The 18,480-nt window shown below is 38.0% G+C and overlaps 1 protein-coding gene across 2 annotated transcripts in view; it reads left to right on the top strand.

Annotated features, from left to right (window-relative positions):
- Positions 1–15,175, top strand: part of LOC129280891 (GREB1-like protein) — a 44,685-nt gene extending 29,510 nt beyond the window's left edge. For both annotated transcript variants that reach the window (XM_064112476.1, XM_064112475.1), the window contains exons 23-29: positions 5,743–5,901; positions 6,878–7,082; positions 8,573–8,744; positions 9,660–9,881; positions 10,815–11,185; positions 11,686–11,820; positions 12,138–15,175. In XM_064112476.1, coding sequence (XP_063968546.1) covers positions 5,743–5,901; positions 6,878–7,082; positions 8,573–8,744; positions 9,660–9,881; positions 10,815–11,185; positions 11,686–11,820; positions 12,138–12,313 — 1,440 coding nt within the window. In that variant the 3' untranslated portion in view covers positions 12,314–15,175. The remainder of the gene's footprint in view (positions 1–5,742; positions 5,902–6,877; positions 7,083–8,572; positions 8,745–9,659; positions 9,882–10,814; positions 11,186–11,685; positions 11,821–12,137) is intronic.
- The last annotated feature ends 3,305 nt before the right edge of the window (positions 15,176–18,480 follow it).

Genomic DNA, 18,480 nt, shown 5'->3' with positions numbered 1-18,480 from the left:
AATGCCTCAATTATTTTTTGCACTTATCATCTATGCATACTTCCCGAGAGACTTGCAAGTTTTCCCATCTAGATTGTAACCTGGTGTAGTTGCTCATTAGAAGGGAGATGCAGCTTACCACAATGCTGATTGGCACTGCAATTCTCTTCCCATAACTTGCATAATGGTGACTCTGTCAGTGGTTGGACAGGATTAAAAATATGTTTCCTAGATTTTAGGCTTTTTCAGCTAGTTTGGCATCATAGATTTGATGAATGTTATATCTTCACTGAGAGCTCTGTGGTATAGCTACTGGTCTGCGTATATCAGATGGGCAATACCTGACAGGAAATACAGACCCTTCACATTGTTTTGGCTTTAGATAGTTTGTGATAGTCCCACAAGTGTTGTCTAGAGGTAGATGTGTCCAAGACAGCACATGCTCACTCTGTAGCAGAGTATTGGTGGAGGAGTTTGTCAGCTCCGGAGAAGGTTATTATGGATCCTCACTTTCCACCTTCACTCTAAATGTGACTGATCAAGGTTGACACCAAGATATATTGCATGGTCGTAGTGCTGGAATGGAATTAAAACCATAGGTTGTTTTAAGTTTCCTCAAAGCATGATGATTGTGGGGATGAAATAAGCTAACCTTGGTATTTGGGTTTGAAGACTGGACTCAAGCAAGAACACTACCCTGAGAGAGTCAGTTCTTTTGAATTCTTTACCTGCTGGTCTTCCTGTTGAGCTCCATAAAGAGATGTCTGTTTTCTAGTAGAAGTTTGATGACTTTGGTCAGATGAATGTCATCAATGACTTGTATAGTTGTACGAGAAGACCAAAGTATCAGATGCAGCTGCTAATTCAACAAAATTTTCTACACCCGTTAGTTAGTTACCGTATCAAGTCGGAAGTCCTCAGTGAACTGAGTCTGGTTGAGAACCTAGCCTGTATATTATTTCCAAAGTTAAAAACCAGCCTGGTTAGGAATATGATATGTTGTTCTATAATGGGACCATTTTTTAGAATGAGATGCCCAATTAGCTTGTAGAGATATCAGAAAAGGGTGATTGGCCTGTAGCTTTTAGGCACATTTGGATCTTTCCCAGGTTTGAGGAATTACTTCAGCCTTAATTCCTCAAAATTTCTGGGAGATAGGACTGTGTAGCACATTGTTAAACAGGCTGACAATCTAATCTGAAGTATGGAAGCTTAAGATGTTCATATAATCATCTCGTCATGTCTACATCTCTTAAGGAAAAGAGATAAGATGACGAAATCTCGGATCTCGTCATGTCTACATCCTGTGTGAGAGATGATCAGATGGCAAGATCTTGGATCTTGTCATGTCTACATCCTGTGGGAGGGATGATCAGATGACAAGATCTTGGATCTCATCATGTCAACATCTTTTAGAAGAGATGACCAGATCTGTGATCTCGTCATGTCTACATCTTTTAGAAAAGATGATCAGATGGCAAGATCTTGGATCTCGTCATGTCTACATCCTGTAAGAGAGATGATCGATGACAAGATCTGGGATCTCGTCATGTCTACAACTCTTAGGGAAAAGGATAAGATGACAATATCTTAGATCTGATCATCTCTCCCACAGGATGTAAAAAAATGACGAGATCCAAGATCTTGCCATCTGATCATCTCTCACACAGGATGTAGACATGACGAAATCTAAGATATTGCCATCTTATCCTTTTCCGTATGCGGACATGACGAGAAATCGGAGATGATTAAATGAACATCTGGGCGGCAGATCAAAATGTTTCATTTACTCAGAGTGGTGTCACCGAAGCGTGCCACATTTTCCCCTTTTTGTTCCTTCAATTTCAATATCCAGGTGAAGTCTCCATTGGACTGGTCCCATGGAAGATATCCACATAGTAAACTAGTTAAGTTTAATATTCTAAACGAATTGACCTTTGAAAGTTTCAGGGTCAAAGGTCACAACTTTTAATACTCGCAAATTTTCTCATTTATCAAGGGGCCTTATAAGTTAACGAATTGTTTTGATGCAAAACATAAATTTTTATGATATTCCGACTTCAATTATCATTGCCTCTAGAGTTCAGCACAGGTCAATTCTAAATTGCATCCGATTTTTAAAATGAAACCTAAATGATAAAATATAACAGTGATGAAAGTTTACGCTTTAATCATATTCTTAGTGTTATGATCAGACCAGTATTTGTACTACTACGATAAATCATTTTGGATCACTTTTGATGCCAATAATACGCTTTTCCACCACTTGGATTTTTATGGACTTTTGGTATATCATTTTGGAGACTTCATGGAGATGCAATGAGTTGAAAAAAATAGTATTACAATTTTTACACATTGAGGCCTGTTTATCATATATGCTTAGCGTCAATATTCCAAAATGTTAAGGCCATTGACCCTTTCTAGCTCTCCAGTTTTCAAAGGTCAAAGTTTGTAACCCACCAAATTCTTTCTAAAATACCAGAATACCTTGGAAGTCAATATTGAATAATTTTGTTTTCATTATTACTATTTTTTATCATGAGCTAATGATGCAAAACATCATTTTTTTAATTTTGAGGCCATTGACCTTAAGGTATTTGACCTCTAGAGATCAGCGGATGTCAAATCGGACTTGCATCCATTTTTTAATGAAGCATGTGGTAAGATATAACACTGGTGAAAGTTCAATGCTTCAATAATAATTTTTAAAAGTGCTATGATCAGACCAGTGCTTGTACAAATAATCATGAAAAGTTATCATGATGGTCGCCATTTTGGATTTATGCAAATTTGACGTCTTTCCACTACATGGATTTTTCTGGACTTTTAGTATGTCATTTTGGCAACTTCATGGAAATACATCGTGCTCAAATAATTGCAATTTTTAGACTAGAAGCCTGTTCATAAATCGGAGATGCTACTTGTCAATATTCTAAGATGTTAAGGTCATTGACCTTTTCCAGCTCTCCAAGGTCAAAGGTCAAGACTTAAAACCCACCAAATTCTTTCTAAAATATCAAGATACCTTGAAAGTCAATATTGAATCATTTTGTTTTCATTATAACCATATTTATTATGTATTAATGATGCAAAGCATCAATTTTCTTATATTTAGAGGTCATTGACCTTAAGGTCATTGACCTCTAGAGGTCAGTGGAGGTCAAATATGACTTGTATTCTGATTTTAAAATGAAGCCTATGGTAAGATATAACACTGGTAAAAGTTTCATGCTTTTATCATAATTTTTGAAAGTGCTATGATCAGAACAATGTTTGTATTACTATCAATAATCATCCAAAATTCTTACGGTAGCCGCCATTTGGGATTTATGCAAATTAGACATCTTTCCACTAAATGGATTTTTCTGGACTTTTAGTATGTCATTTTGGGGACTTCATGGAAATGCATTGCGTTGAAAAAAATTCTATTGCAATTTGTTTGCGGTCAAACCTTATTTTTCCTGGACTACACCATCACCCTCATCATCATCACCATCATCATCACCATCATCATCATCATCACCACCATCACCCTCATCATCATCACCATCATCATCACCATCATCTTCATCATCACCATCATCACCCTCATCATCATCACCATCATCATCACCATCATCATCATCATCACCACCATCACCCTCATCATCATCACCATCATCATCATCATCACCATCATCATCATCATCATCATCATCATCATCATCATCATCATCATCACCACCATCACCCTCATCATCATCACCATCATCATCACCATCATCATCATCATCATCATCATCATCATCATCACCACCATCACCCTCATCATCATCACCATCATCATCACCATCATCATCATCATCATCATCATCATCATCACCACCATCACCCTCATCATCATCACCATCATCATCACCATCATCATCATCATCATCATCATCATCATCATCATCATCACCATCATCATCACCATCATCATCATCATCATCATCATCACCATCATCATCACCATCATCATCATCATCATCATCATCATCATCATCATCATCATCACCATCACCCTCATCATCATCACCATCATCATCACCATCATCATCATCATCATCATCATCATCATCATCATCATCACCACCATCACCCTCATCATCACCATCATCATCACCATCATCATCATCACCACCATCACCCTCATCATCATCACCACCATCACCCTCATCATCATCACCATCATCATCACCATCATCATCATCATCACCACCATCACCCTCATCATCATCACCATCATCATCACCATCATCATCATCATCATCATCATCATCATCATCACCACCATCACCCTCATCATCATCACCATCATCATCACCATCATCATCACCACCATCACCCTCATCATCATCACCATCATCATCACCATCATCATCACCATCATCATCATAACCATCATCATCATCGTCTTCATCATCATCACCATCATCATCGTCATCATCATCACCATCATCATCCTAATCATCATCATCATCATCATCATCATCATCGTCATCATCGTCATCATCATCATCATCCTAATCATCATAGCAATGTTATACATAGCAATGTTTTCCCAGCATTTTGCCGTGAGCGTCGTGGTCGTGTGGTTACGAATCTCGTCTCTCAATGAGAGGGACGTGGGTTCGAATCACAGCCATGGCGTGTTTTCCTTCAGCAAGAAATTTACCCACATTGTGCTGCACTCAACCCAGGTGAGGTGAATGGGTACCCGGCAGGATTAATTCCTTGAATGCACCAATCGCCTTTAGCAGCTGGAGCTTCAGTCGGGGTAATATACATGTACATGTATAGTGCGCCATTGAATTGGAAACTAGATAAATCGGCGCCTCATATATGCTATATACTATTATCATTATCATCATCATCATCACCATCATCATCAGGGCTATCATCTTTATTGTTCTCATCCTATTCAACATCATTATTTCTGTCCTCACATTTGCCTCAGAAATGAACTACCCAATAAAGCTTAGCAATTAATCTTGGCGCTGGTCATTACGATCGATGGCATTGATAATTGTGTATGATTAATCATAAAAATCAGCCCCATAATCCATCGCTAAGCTTTTGTTACTGGGCCCAGATCATCTTGGAATTGATTGCTATGTCTCATCTCTCTCACCTACTTTAAATGTTTCTTACTCAGTACCCTCCATGCAGTGCATCCCACAAAAAAGGAAATCTGTCAGAGATAGATTCCACAATTATTAAATGTGTTTTTACTATAAAATCAATACTTATGGTAAGAGTGGAATCTCATATTTAATTTGAGACCAACAGCTTAGCAAATTGTCCACGCATGGCAGATTGCAAACAAGAAATCTTGTGGCATATCAGAAAAGATTTGCGCAGAAACTCACGTGTGAATTTGAATCCACTCTCATTTCAGGGATCCGTGTGAGAAACTTAACAAATAATACAAATGAGCCCATCATCGAATAAGAGCAGCCGTTGTATCATGAATTTTTCTGCTTAATTTGATTTTGCCATTGAAATTTCAAACTCGTCTTGTTCATGCATGGAGTGTTCGTCTCATTAGGTATCAAAATGTCGAGGAATAATTGAATTGTATGATGATGTAAATGAAATATCATAATTCATTTGCCTTTGAGGAACAAAGACATGGGAATCCCAGTTTCCTTTTTCTGGGACGCACTGTAGATATGCCCAATGCTGTGTACTGTAGCCATTTATCATTGCTGTTACGTCTATCATTTCTTCATAACATGACAGGCTCGAGAAACCAAGGCATACAGCGTTCAGCTGAACACGAGGTATTACGGCGAAGTGGAGATGCAGTTTGTTATACCAGCTCAACAGGAGAAACACTTTGTGTTTGTTATGCAGAGTGGACAGCTATCTAGCATGGTCTTGCCCACGAAACAAGAACAGGTTTGTACCGACCTTCGGTCAATAAAAACCCTCATTTCACAGAGAGGACGACAGCTGTAAGATCCCTGATAGACCATGAAATCTTCTTGATATTTCAATGGTCTTTTAAGGAACTTTCAACGGCTTCCGAGGCCTTCTTTGGGCTCTCAAACTGGTTCTGTGACATTTTCTCTGACGTCAAATCAATCGCTCGACTGCAAATTACACACATTAATGGAATGACCAACTTCAGCCCTGGATTTAACACTATACCCTATCCTAAATCTCGCATAAAACCCTATTGCAACCCTAACCTTATATCTTAGACGAAAGAAAGCCCGGAGCAAACGTTGTGTCACCCTCAAACTATGTATTTGAAACTGTTCAAAAGAGTCTTTCTGCAGTCTTTCAGTGGTATCTCAACAAACGTTCCTATCGACAGTCTCAAAACTTTTTTAGGAGATCACTGATAGACTCATCATGAGAGATCCTTGAAAGACCAGTGAAAGTCCTTGGAAAGATTATGGAAAGATGGTTTGTTGCATGAAAGAACTCTGAAAGACCACTGAAATACTATTGAAAGGCCATTGAAAGATCACTCTAGGAGTGGTCTAAGTTCAGCAAGACAAGAAGTATCAATCAGTCTATCAGAGTTCTCTCAGGGGCTTTTAGAGCCATTCCTCAGAGACCACAAAATTCAGTGATTTGGGGGACTGCTTGAAGACCTTGTTAATTTGAAGTCTTTCAGTGGTCTTTCAAGAACAGATTTTCTCTTTAATTTACCAATAAATGGGAAGATCCTTTATTTGTAGTGAAGTGATCAATTGGATCTAGAGACCACAAAATCAGTGCTTGAAGACCTTGTTAATTTGTAGTCTTTCAGTGGTCTTTCAAGAACAGATTTTCTCTTTGATTTACCAATAAATGGGAAAATCCGTCATTTGTAGTGAAGTGATCAAATGGATCTACCTCTTCCTTGCTTTCCATTCTTTACCAGGGTCCTAATGCAGTGAAGACCCCTATCTTCATGCCATCCTTTGGTCGTCAGGAGCAGGCCCTCATTAATCTCTATCACACCATGGAGGGCAGCAAGCACGTTCACATCATCGTCTGTAAGCAGAAGGACGCCCTGGCGTACGAGAAGCAGTGGCCGAATCATGTCTTGCTCATCCTGCCTTCTCTGGCTAACGAAGCTGGCCCAGGTTGGTGTTTTATAAATCTGTTCGTAAGTTAGGAGCGACTTTAAGAACAACTGGTGATCCTTTCTTACATCCTGGATAATCATAAATAAATAGTTAATGGTGAATATCAAAGGATCACCAGTCGCTCTTAACTTACGAATAGCTTTATTTGGTTGGATTAAACATAAATGCCACAAATGTGGTAACGTTCTAAAACTGACTTCAGACAGAATCCAATGAAATGACCTCCTTAGTGTTCTTTTGTAGGAATAAAAATAATGGGCCAAATGATTCTGAGAGAACTGTGTAATTGCTGAGAAATTGACAAATTCAGCTTTTTCTTCATTTTGATACCAAATGCAGTGTGAATAGTTCATGTATAGATGATCTAGAAGAGTTTGCAAAATTCAATGTCAAAACCAAATTGCACAGAATAAGGAGTTGGTAATGTCAAAGATGCGATGAACTTGTGTAAGAAGGGGATGGCATGAGCATAATTTTTTTATTCCTGAAGTTTCTTTCACTAATCGAAACAAAAGTAAATACAGATGCCCCATCTGAGTTTCTGTGCAAATCGTTTGATGTGCCTCAGTACATGTATTTATTATTTTTACTCTGGATTGCTTGAACAATTCACCAAGTATTTGGTCACAGATCAAAAAGAGATTTTAATTTTACTGTTTGTGTTAACTTTGTGATCTGAAAACTATTCAATAAATGTGATATCTAGCTTTAACCCTATCTTAACTTGGCTATTTCAGACCAGGATATACTGGGGGGGTCAATTTGACCCCCGTCAGATCTCGGCCGCTGATTGCGTGATCGCTGCGAAAATTTGCACACGGGTAGAGCCAGATGTAAACTACAAGACTGTACAGTAAAATTTTCAAAAAATTGTCTATATTTTTATTAATTATGCAAATAAGCGTATGAAATTCGCCCTAAATTTTTTTTTTTTTAATGTTTTTGCCCGTAACTCAATTTATGTAGCTAGTAGAATGCAAATTTTTAGTGGGAGTATCAATTATTACATTTCTAACAAATATCTACAAATTTGTTTAATGTATTTTATTGTTTTTTATATTATGTAATTCTTGGTTTAAAAAAAAAAAATTCCAATGAACTTTTCCAGGGACCCTTTTGTTATCATAAATAGCATAAAATAAATCAATTTTAACCAACAAAAGTAAAAATAATCATACAATTATGATTTTTGAGCAATTTTGGGTCTGACATGTACTTACAAAATGTTGCGTAATTTCGGAACCGCTTATCCGGGCGTCGCAAATTTGGTCTCAAAAGATGTGCAAGTCTTGAAAGTAAAAAGTCAGTGAGCAGCGTGGTCAAAAAATTCCATGCGGCGGCGTGGTGACGAAATTTGTCAAGGGGGGCAGTCAAATTGACCCCCCCCCCCTGTTTAATAAGGGTTAAAGAGGGGTTTCTTTTGTTGTGGGACACACTGTAAATAAGATTATTAATACCATCATCCCTCTACTCCCTGTATCTTCCAGGTGCAGCCAAGTACTTCATCAAAGAGTTAGCGTCGCGGAATCTTGAACTTGAGAAGAACCGTCAGAGTAAGCTTGGCCTACAACCGGACGCCGTCTGGCCTTTCATCGCCCTGATGGAGGACAACTGTGTTACCTGGAGATTGAGCTCAGGCAGCGGTGCCGATCAGCATGAGTAAGTAGCCGATGTTTGGCAATCTTACTATGATGTTAATAATGACAACCAGACTTGATGGCTCAGTGGTAGAGTGACCGACTCACGAACAGGAGGTCAGCGGGTTGATCCCCGGTCGAGTCATACCAAAGAAATCGGGACCTTCTGCCATCTTTCTTGTTGGTTTCACTCTCGTACATTCAGAAAGATGGGTGTTAACCCATGTTATAAAACAAATAATGCACTGGTATAATTTCATGATGTTAATGGCGATGCAGGCGTCTCAGGAATGTACATTGTTGCACCATTGTAAGTACCCGCAAGTGTGCTTCATCGCCACTAGCGGACCATCTTTCCTCATCATCATCAATTCAGAGTTTTAAATGTCCCCTGGAAGAAGGGTGGCCGGATTCGCCTTACGCTCATTTTCAATCATTTTTTACTGCCAAAAGAACAAAAGACAATAGTTACATGTAATGTAAGTGACCCACGGGGCCACTCAGCTACATTTCTGTACCCACGCGCGGCGAATAAAAATGTGTAAACGGTACTTTTTGCTGATTATGGCGCATCACACTCATGACACGTTTAGGGTGTCAAAAAGGCCATAATCGGGCAAAAAGGGTATGGTTGTATGGTAAAACATGTATATTTTTACGAGTTGTACTTGTTTAGGGCGCAAAATTGTCTAAAAGGCAAGCAAAAATACTTGAATAGGTGTAGATTTAACCAATGGATAAAACTTGTTTAGGGTGGGTTTCTAAAACCTGTGGTTGCGCTTGTGTACAGCAATCTAGTCAAATGCCCCCCCTCCCCCCGGGTATTTGAAGCTGTTAACACGTAGGCTGTATATGTACCCTCATAGGATGAGAGGACTTGTGAATTTTCCTCAATTAACTAATAACAACATGCACTCTTGATATTTCATCTTGTTAGGAGTGACAAAGTTGTTCCTTTGAAGACCATACTGGAGATGATGGAGAATGTTCCAGACATCGAGGCCTATACTGCCCTCGGTGTTCAACAGTGGAACAGTCAATTAGCAAGTGGCTCTTCCAGGTCAACGTCCAACGGGACACCTACGTCTCATTGCCATCTATTCAACATGATATTTCTCAATGTGGACAGAGCTAGGAATGTGGACTATGGATTCAACAGGTCAGTCGGTCATTTTAAAAGACCCCATTCTCATTACACTTTCTAAGACTAGTTTACTGGAAACCGGTTCAGCAAACCAGTTTGGAAGATAGGTTTGCAAGCAATCCCATTTGATTACCCGAAAGTGGTTTTCAGAATCACTTCACGTAAAGCAATCTTGTTGCTACGGGAACGCTCTCAATGGGGTGACACGTTTCGCGCGAAATTTGAAACCGCAGTGAAGGCATTCTACAAACAGTGCGTGGAGTAGTGCGCTCAAAATGTGCGAAGATCACTTCCCGAAGAACGGTTGTGTCCTCACGCTGAAACCAGTTTAACGAGGCAAAGCAATCTTGAAAACTACATCGCAAGGTGGTTTTCCGAACTGGTTTGGAAGATCGCTTCCAAGACCGCTTCGACCGTTCTCATTACACTAAGTTTCCAGTAAACTAGTTTTAGGATGGTAATGAGAACAGTGTCAAAATCATCACCTACTATTGTTACATATCTGAAGACGGATGAAATAGTGTATGTGTATATCATTTAGATTTAAAAAACAATTTAACTGAGTAAATATGAATGTTTTGTACATGGAGGTTGATAGATATCTCTGGAAATGGGAAGGATGGGTCCAATAAAACTTTGCTTGCATAAGAAAAAAAAACAAATCAAATAATTTATTTGTACAACAATATATAGAAATCCAATGACAAATATATACCAAATAGAATATACAATAGAATATGAACAGAGGGTATAGTTTGTACTTCCATGGAAAATTAGTATTCATACATTTATATAAATCATCTGATGAAAAAAGAAAAGTATCAAAGGTATTTAAGGGTAAGAAAAGTCTCATGAATAGATAATTTTGTTGAAAATGCTTGTGGTAAGATTGCATTCTCCATCTACTATCCCCCCAAAATTTTGAGTATGAAACTTTTAAATCCCCAGATTTTTCAATGAGGATATTGAGTTCAACTTGAAGCTGGCATCGGAAGGTCACACCTTACTCCGACTAGACTACCTCTCCGTCATGGTCAAGTCCATCGAGGCCAACAACCTGGCCCATTTTACCCCCAAGCCCCACCCGCTGGCCACGCCCACCAAGAAGCCCCCTCCCCACCATGCCGTCAACCCCTCCAGCTATGTCCGCACCCCCGATTCGGAGGAGCTCATCCCGTTGGCTGCCCCGCCTCAGTTCTTGATGGAGCGCTTCCTTGAGAGGATGAGCGAGAAGCGCATCTTTCCATCCGCTGTGGACAATTCAGAGAACCCGGTACTTGCCGTTGACTGCTATTTCAACCTGGGCCCCCGTATAGCAGGTGAGAAGGCAGAGATGCCAACCGTTCATTTTGGCTGTATTTTTTTTGGCCCTTTTTTTGGTCATGAATTTCTGCAGGTTTAATGACAAATTTATTATCACCTTCATTGATATTTCTAGTTTTTTTTCCTCAAAATATATACACACGTCTATTGGAGAAAGTTGAAAATACTCTTTTTTCACCCGAAATCCTGTTTTCATCCCTCAAAATACTGTGATTTTTATGGGGTTGGTATCCCTGAATAGGTCACAATTGCAGTGGACGAGTATGTCACAAATGAACAAGTGCATTGAACTCTTAACCTTTTACCGGTGTGTTCTGGAATTAATTGAATAGTTGCATGGGTGAGTAGGTCACTCATGAAGTGAACTAGTGCATTAAACCTTTGACATCTGACATGTGTGTTATGGAATGACTAGAAACTTGTTGCTTGGGTGACCTGATTACAAATGAACAAGTGCAATTTAATAAATTTCATTTCACATTTTTCATTGTTCCAGTGCACTTTGCCTCATCCAGCCAAACGCCAGCCAAAGACTTGACTGAGAACACGCGGTTTAGTGGTCTACTTCTCTTCATGTGCAACAATGCTACGATGGAAAGGGAATTCCTCAAGCATTTCAAGTTTATTAATGGTAACTACTAGAAGTCACTTCTACAGGAATTCTATAATTTCAAGTAACTCGTCAGACCATTTTTACGAACTTATTGGTAATAGCATCACGACATCACGTGACTTTTACGAGACAATGTCATTGCTGGTTCACTTTGATACTTTGTGTTCAAAGTCAATGAGATATGAAATTCATAAAAGGGTGATTGTATTTCATTGTAATTGGTTAGCTTAACTAATATAGGGCTAAATTTATTTGTTAAATGGTCATTACAATTATTTTTTTTCAGTGTGTTTGAAGCATTTGATATAAATTGGAACATTGTCACTTTTCCCCAGGTGCTCGCCTTTGCCTGATCAGTTCGGACAGGAACTCTCTGAGACGCCAGGTGGTCCAACTAGATCTGGAAGAACAGTGGAGGTTTAGACTAAGGGATGAGTTCCAGACGGCCAACGTGGCAGTGGAGCAACCGCTTTTCATGCTGACGGGACGGCACGAGGAGGAACGTGTGTAAGATCTGGTGCCCGTAACACAAAGCATAGCAATCATTGTAGAATATTTATTTTACGATTGATCTCATTGACGACGATGTACAATCAATTGTGCAGATCAAGCGTATGATTAATCGCTAACCTTTGTGTTACGGATCCTGGGCACCGATTTACCAGAAGTTGCAATAGATTATGGGTGATTTAATAGTCCCATTTCTTATCCACACAAATTCAGATCAATTGCTATTTGAGTTTGACTTGAATCTGTCAGGAGGCTGTAAGAATGGGCCCTACCTTGTTGGGCCAAGCTCCAGATGACCAAAGTTGCAGTGAAGTAACCACTTTTCATCTTTACAGGACGGCATGAGGAGGAACGCGTGTAGGACCTGGACACTGTCTTACAACTAATAAAAGATTTTATCTTCTAATCATTATTGGCAATAAAAGTAATGTTCACGATAGTGACCAAATTAGTGATGACCACCTCTTGGTGCAAGAAAATCACACGAGTCTTTGGATTCGCCCATCATGGTGAGATTTTACCTCGGAATTATCAGCTTCTGGGGAGCATTGCACAAAGAGTTAATTCAGTGATTTTAAATGACTGAATTCCTCTCGGCCAATCAGATGTAAGGATTTTCAATGACTGCTGTTATAACAGTAGTCATTGAAAATCAGTGACTGTTAGGGCCTTTTCACACGTGAATCTTGAATCATCATTGTATTGATGATTGCAATTCGTCTTTAGAATCATCGGACCTTTCATACGCTCACTCGGAAACTGTGATTTGAATTCAAATTCCTGAGTAAAGGAGGTATGTGTCCTTGGTGACTTGTCAATCAAGCACCGCATCGATACGATGAGTGCATGACAACCGTATTATCTACGGAAGTGCTTGAAAGAACGCGTAAGCTCCGCCCCCAAAAAAGATGTTTTGGAGGTCAAGCCTTTCACACGTAAAATTCATACCGTAATTTGAGTGAAACTTAACTGGAATTCACCTCCAGAGTAGAATTTGAATTTGTGATTGTGATTAGCGTTTGTGATTCTAGTTTGGTTTCACACATGCTAAAAATTCATCATTAGCCTTATTTTTCACTGGAATCGTCATTCAAATTACAATTTTTTTACTGTGTGAAAGGGTGATGTGTTTCGTATAATGCTCCCTGAGTAATACCGTCGGTGGCACTGCAACTCATGCAAGATAAAGTAGATAGGGATTATGAAGAAATCAGATAGAGTATACAGACATTTCCATATTCTGAACTCAGGTTGAATTTAAACTCTTGTATAAAGTAGTGGTTTTAAAATATGGTTAGCCAGTAGTGGTAGAAAATATCAAACCATACAAATTCAATTTGACAGCACATTCGGTGCACACTTCATTCATAACTGTTTGGGAATGGTATATAAGTTAGTTTTCTTCACGATTGAAGCTTGGGAAAAGAACGACCGGGCATGGCAAACTCCTCAAAAAGTTGCCAGCAATGAATTTCTGTTGAATATCCTCACTGAAAGGGGAGAATCCCAGCTTGAAGATGATATATAAATCACTACTCCTAGATGTTCCTTATCCTCATTACAATGAGAATACCATTGACTACGTAACCAAGGAACATCACTTTTGAGAAAAGAGGGATTAGAGTTGACAAGTCTATTGAAGCACACTTTACCCTCACACTATTGTGTAAGGTGACACAAAAAGAGAGGATTAGAACTCATTCAAATTATCTTAGAAGGGGTCATCAAATTAGCTCTAAATATGTCTTGCCAATTAGGCACATCTTGTTGTTAATTGCAGAGAAGTATCAATGAAAGATCTCATCCAGTGTTTAATTCATTGGAGTTCATAATAAGGGGGATACATGTACTTTGGTTTTCAGTGGGAAGAACAAATTGCACACAGTAAAAAAGACAAAATATTGGTCTATTGCTGTCAAAAATCTATTTGGGTTTGTTTGGTACATTCATCTTTAATAGTCCATAGAAAAAATTTACTCTTTAAAAAAAAAACCCACTGCAAACTGAAATTTGACCATTCTGACCAAAACCCACTGGTTAAGCCCTCCTACTGAAAATGACACAGAGTGACTTTTGCCATGCCTGGTCAGAAACATGAGAAGCGTACAATGTTGATAATATTAAGACATTTTTGGCTTCCCATACTTAAGCACTGAGTTACTCCATGGTTTTAGTTAAACCAGGACCCCCGTCTTACAAAGAGTTACGATTGATCCAGTCAGTCGTAACTATGGAAATCCATCAGTGTCATAATTTCTTCTACGGGAAATTTGAACAATATCCTTTGTAAACAAAGAGAAGCACAGTGAATTGTCAAGAAAACAATGAATGCATGAATATACATGTACATCATAGAAAACATTTTGAGCAAACATGCATAATACAGGTTGACGTTGCTGGCCGTCCATAGTTGTGATTGATCGGATCAATCGGAACTCTTTCCAAGACAGGTCAGTTTGCATTGTTTGGTTTCTCACATTTCATTGTCATAAAATACTCTGTAATTAGATGCTAAATGATGATTCATAGGACCAAGTATTATGAATAGTAGTTGAAAATGTATTCTTTATGGCCATGAAAAAATGGGAATAAAACATAAGAATAGAAAGGAAGGTGGATTTTGAATGAAATTTATCTTCGTGTTTCATTCCAAACATCTTTCACACTTTAAAAAAGAAAATGTCTGCAGTCATGTCATGAATCTTTTGTCTTTTGGAAATGCCAGCAGCATTATCATGCTATATTAATCTGTTTATATGTATTGAAATTGAATCACTCTCCAAGTGCATGACATTTTACTGGTACAAGTGTAATTGCTTGGTTTTTTTTTTTTTTTTTTTTTTTTGGGGGGGGGGGGGGTTAATACAGAACACATAATTGTGCATTGTTTGGTCAACTTCTAATAAAGGCAAGGTACACCCCATTTGGATTAATCTAGAAAAATTAAACACGCATAATGCTAAAAATGTTCATCAAAATTGGATTTGATACTGTATATGAACTTTGTGACATTTTAATTTTGGGGCTTGATTTGACAAAATAGGCATATATGCATAAAACATGTGAATGAGAGAGCTGACGGTGCTCTCACATATTAACTATTTCTTTTTCATTTTACCAAATGAAATGTAAAATCCATTTTTCTTTGTAGATGTGAAAATGAATAAGTAATCATGATAAGTTCAACAATGGCCATTCTACATGTTTAGGGTGTAGTGAAAACACTTATTTTTAATTACATGAAGAAAAAAGAACAAGATTTTTCATATTTCACACAATGAAATACAAAAGTAACAGTACATACATGTATGTACATGATTGCATTGGCTTATATCACCAGGGCTGTGTATTTGAATTTTATTGAAATTTGAAATGTTTAATTTTTCCCTATTTATTTATTCAAATAAACATGTTTTGGGGTTAACCTTGGCCTTCAAGAGGACCTTTTAAAATATTAAAGATAGTTAGTGTGTGGTTTTGGTGCAACAGAGCATTAAATGTTCTCTAATTTCATCTAATGCAGTAGGCAAATAATTATCTGCCTCTTATTTTTTAACTCCTTGTATATATATACATGTATATATATTTGTACAGATAAAATGTGTGTGTCCGGTGTGCATATGGTGCATATGCAGTCTATACATGTATGTATGTGTAATTCCTTTTAATATTGCATGTTAATCTGTTCTTGCATGCATTTGGATGAATAGCAGAACATATTTTACCTCATTTGTTTTGTATTCCTTTAATTTATTTGCGGATATTATTTTATGATTATGTTACATGTATAATGTATGTTGAGTACATGTATGCCCAATACATGTTATGGGTTTTCCGTCAAGTATTCACACAATGTATACTTATTTATTATACACATTTGCTAAAATTTTTTGGTTATTCGTTGGGTTTGCGGGGGGATTTACTTTAAAATTGTTATTGCATGATAATCGCTGATGCATATGCGTATACCTTTTGTCACTAGTTACACATTGCCTTAGGAAGGGATGTCACTTTTGAATTGTTTTGCATAATTCCTGATGCGTATATTTTCGGTGTGTAGGTACACATTGCTTGGGGAGAGGCCGGGATGGGTACTTTTTAAATTGTTTTTGTATAATTGCTGATGCATATCTCTTTTATCGGTCTGTAAACCAGCAGAACAACATTTATTGGTTAATTGCCGATTGGTCTACAACCGCTTCGTCCAAAACCGCTTCTACTTATTTCTGTTTTGGATGGTGCTTTTCAATTGTTATTGCATGATTCCTAATGCGTATAATCTTTATCCGTCTGTAGTTTCACATTGCTTGGGGAGGGGCCGGGATGAGTACTTTTTTAATTGTTGTTATATAATTGCTGATGCATATCTCTTTTATTGGTCTGTAAACCAGCAGAACAACACTTATTGGCAAATTGCCAATTGGCCTACAGCTGCTTCGTCTAAAACCGATTCATGTTATTGCTAATTGGTCCATCCTTCTGGTCCAATCCTACTGTACTTAATCTACTAAACACTTGCATTTGGTCTAATTGCCATTCAGCCCGTCATCCACTTGGTCCGACTCCACTTAGTCCAACTCCAATTAGTCTATATGTTTAAACAGAGCTGTTTATGAACCAAACTGATTTGACAAAGTAAAGTATAAGAAGACAAAGTGGGTATTAGATCAACTGGGTGCTAGAATGAATGAGCATTGGACTAAGTGGTATTAGACCAAATGGCAATTAGACCGAATGGCCCATATTCTGAAGTGGGGTTTAACTTAGGCCATGGTCTATACTCTGTGCTAAAATTATGGGAAGCCAATGTCAAAATTTTGTTTGCTTGGTTTATATCATATGTTTACTGTGCTCATTTCTTATTTTTTAATAATGAAGACAATTATTATATTTGTCCTTCCGTTGTCGACCCCGTCATTGAAAATGATCTGAGAGTCAAAATTGAGCTGGTACATTGTACACCTGTGCTGTTAGTGATTTATCCATAGTTAAACCTCAACTTCAATCAGACCAGGTTTTAGATTAAATTAAATACCAGTTGTGGTAACGATCTCAAAATGAGTTTGAACAGAATCCAATGAAATTACCAGGAAAGTGATGGTATGTACAAATTAAAAAAACGTGTGCCAAATAGCTCTGGAAAAAATCCGTAATTGCTGAGAAATTAGCAAAATAAGCATGGAATTCCATCAAATGTCGGGTATATTAATACACTGTCCCATATATGCTTTTTTGTGTTAGTGATCATCAGATTTATCAACTTTGAGCCAAGATTTTATGATTTCACAAAAGATAGGTTTACATTAATGTACCAGATCCAGATGTATGATAATGTTTTGGCACTTAACCTTGATTTGAAAGACCTTCCCATGAAGTAATTGTTTGCTACAATTACTGTCGTTTCCCTTTAAACCCGAGTACATAATATGGGCCAATGGCTTTAGCCAGTGTGGTATCTGAGAAGTTGTAGACCAAATGCCGGTAGACGAAGTGAATATAAACCCACTTATTATCCCCCAGGATTATGATAGAGGGAGAGATCCTTCAGAAAGATTTTTTATCTTTCTGTTTGAAAATATTCTCTCGGCCATGACAAGGTATTTTCTGGGATTCTGGACATATTTTCGGTCTCCTTTTTTCGAGATCTTGGTAGGGATCAACACTCCGGAACACTGCTTTTTTGTCCAAGCCTTTATAAAGATTCCCAGAAGTTGAAACACAACTATGGGTAAATCCATCTAAAATGCTATTGGTTTGGACTTATGTCCATTTGGTTTCATCTGATTGAATCCCTACATTGATTGGTCATTCTTTGCCCTTATGGTCCGATGACCATGAGGTTACACTTTTTTTGTTCATATAAGAAATACCTTTATTTGTTTCCTCTCCCTTCAAACTAAAATGGTTTATGGTTGTGCTCAAAAGTTAGCGAATTCCACCACAAAATGCACTCCTTCATGCGGAATATTGAACGTAGACAACAACACTTCAATGTTTATTGAGACCAGGGAAACAAACTGTATTAAATGTAATACTTTATTACCCGACTTCACAATTGTCTAAAACATGGAAAGACTTGAACACTTTAAAGGTCAAGTCCACCCCAGAAAAATGTTGATATGAACAAGAAAAATCAAACTAGCCTAACGCTGAAAATTTCATCAAAAT

Source organism: Lytechinus pictus, chromosome 17 (genome assembly GCF_037042905.1).
Source record: "Lytechinus pictus isolate F3 Inbred chromosome 17, Lp3.0, whole genome shotgun sequence".
NCBI classification, from domain to species: Eukaryota; Metazoa; Echinodermata; class Echinoidea; order Temnopleuroida; family Toxopneustidae; genus Lytechinus; species Lytechinus pictus.
Note: the sequence above shows the minus strand (reverse complement) of the source record. Positions and strands in the feature narration are given on the sequence as shown.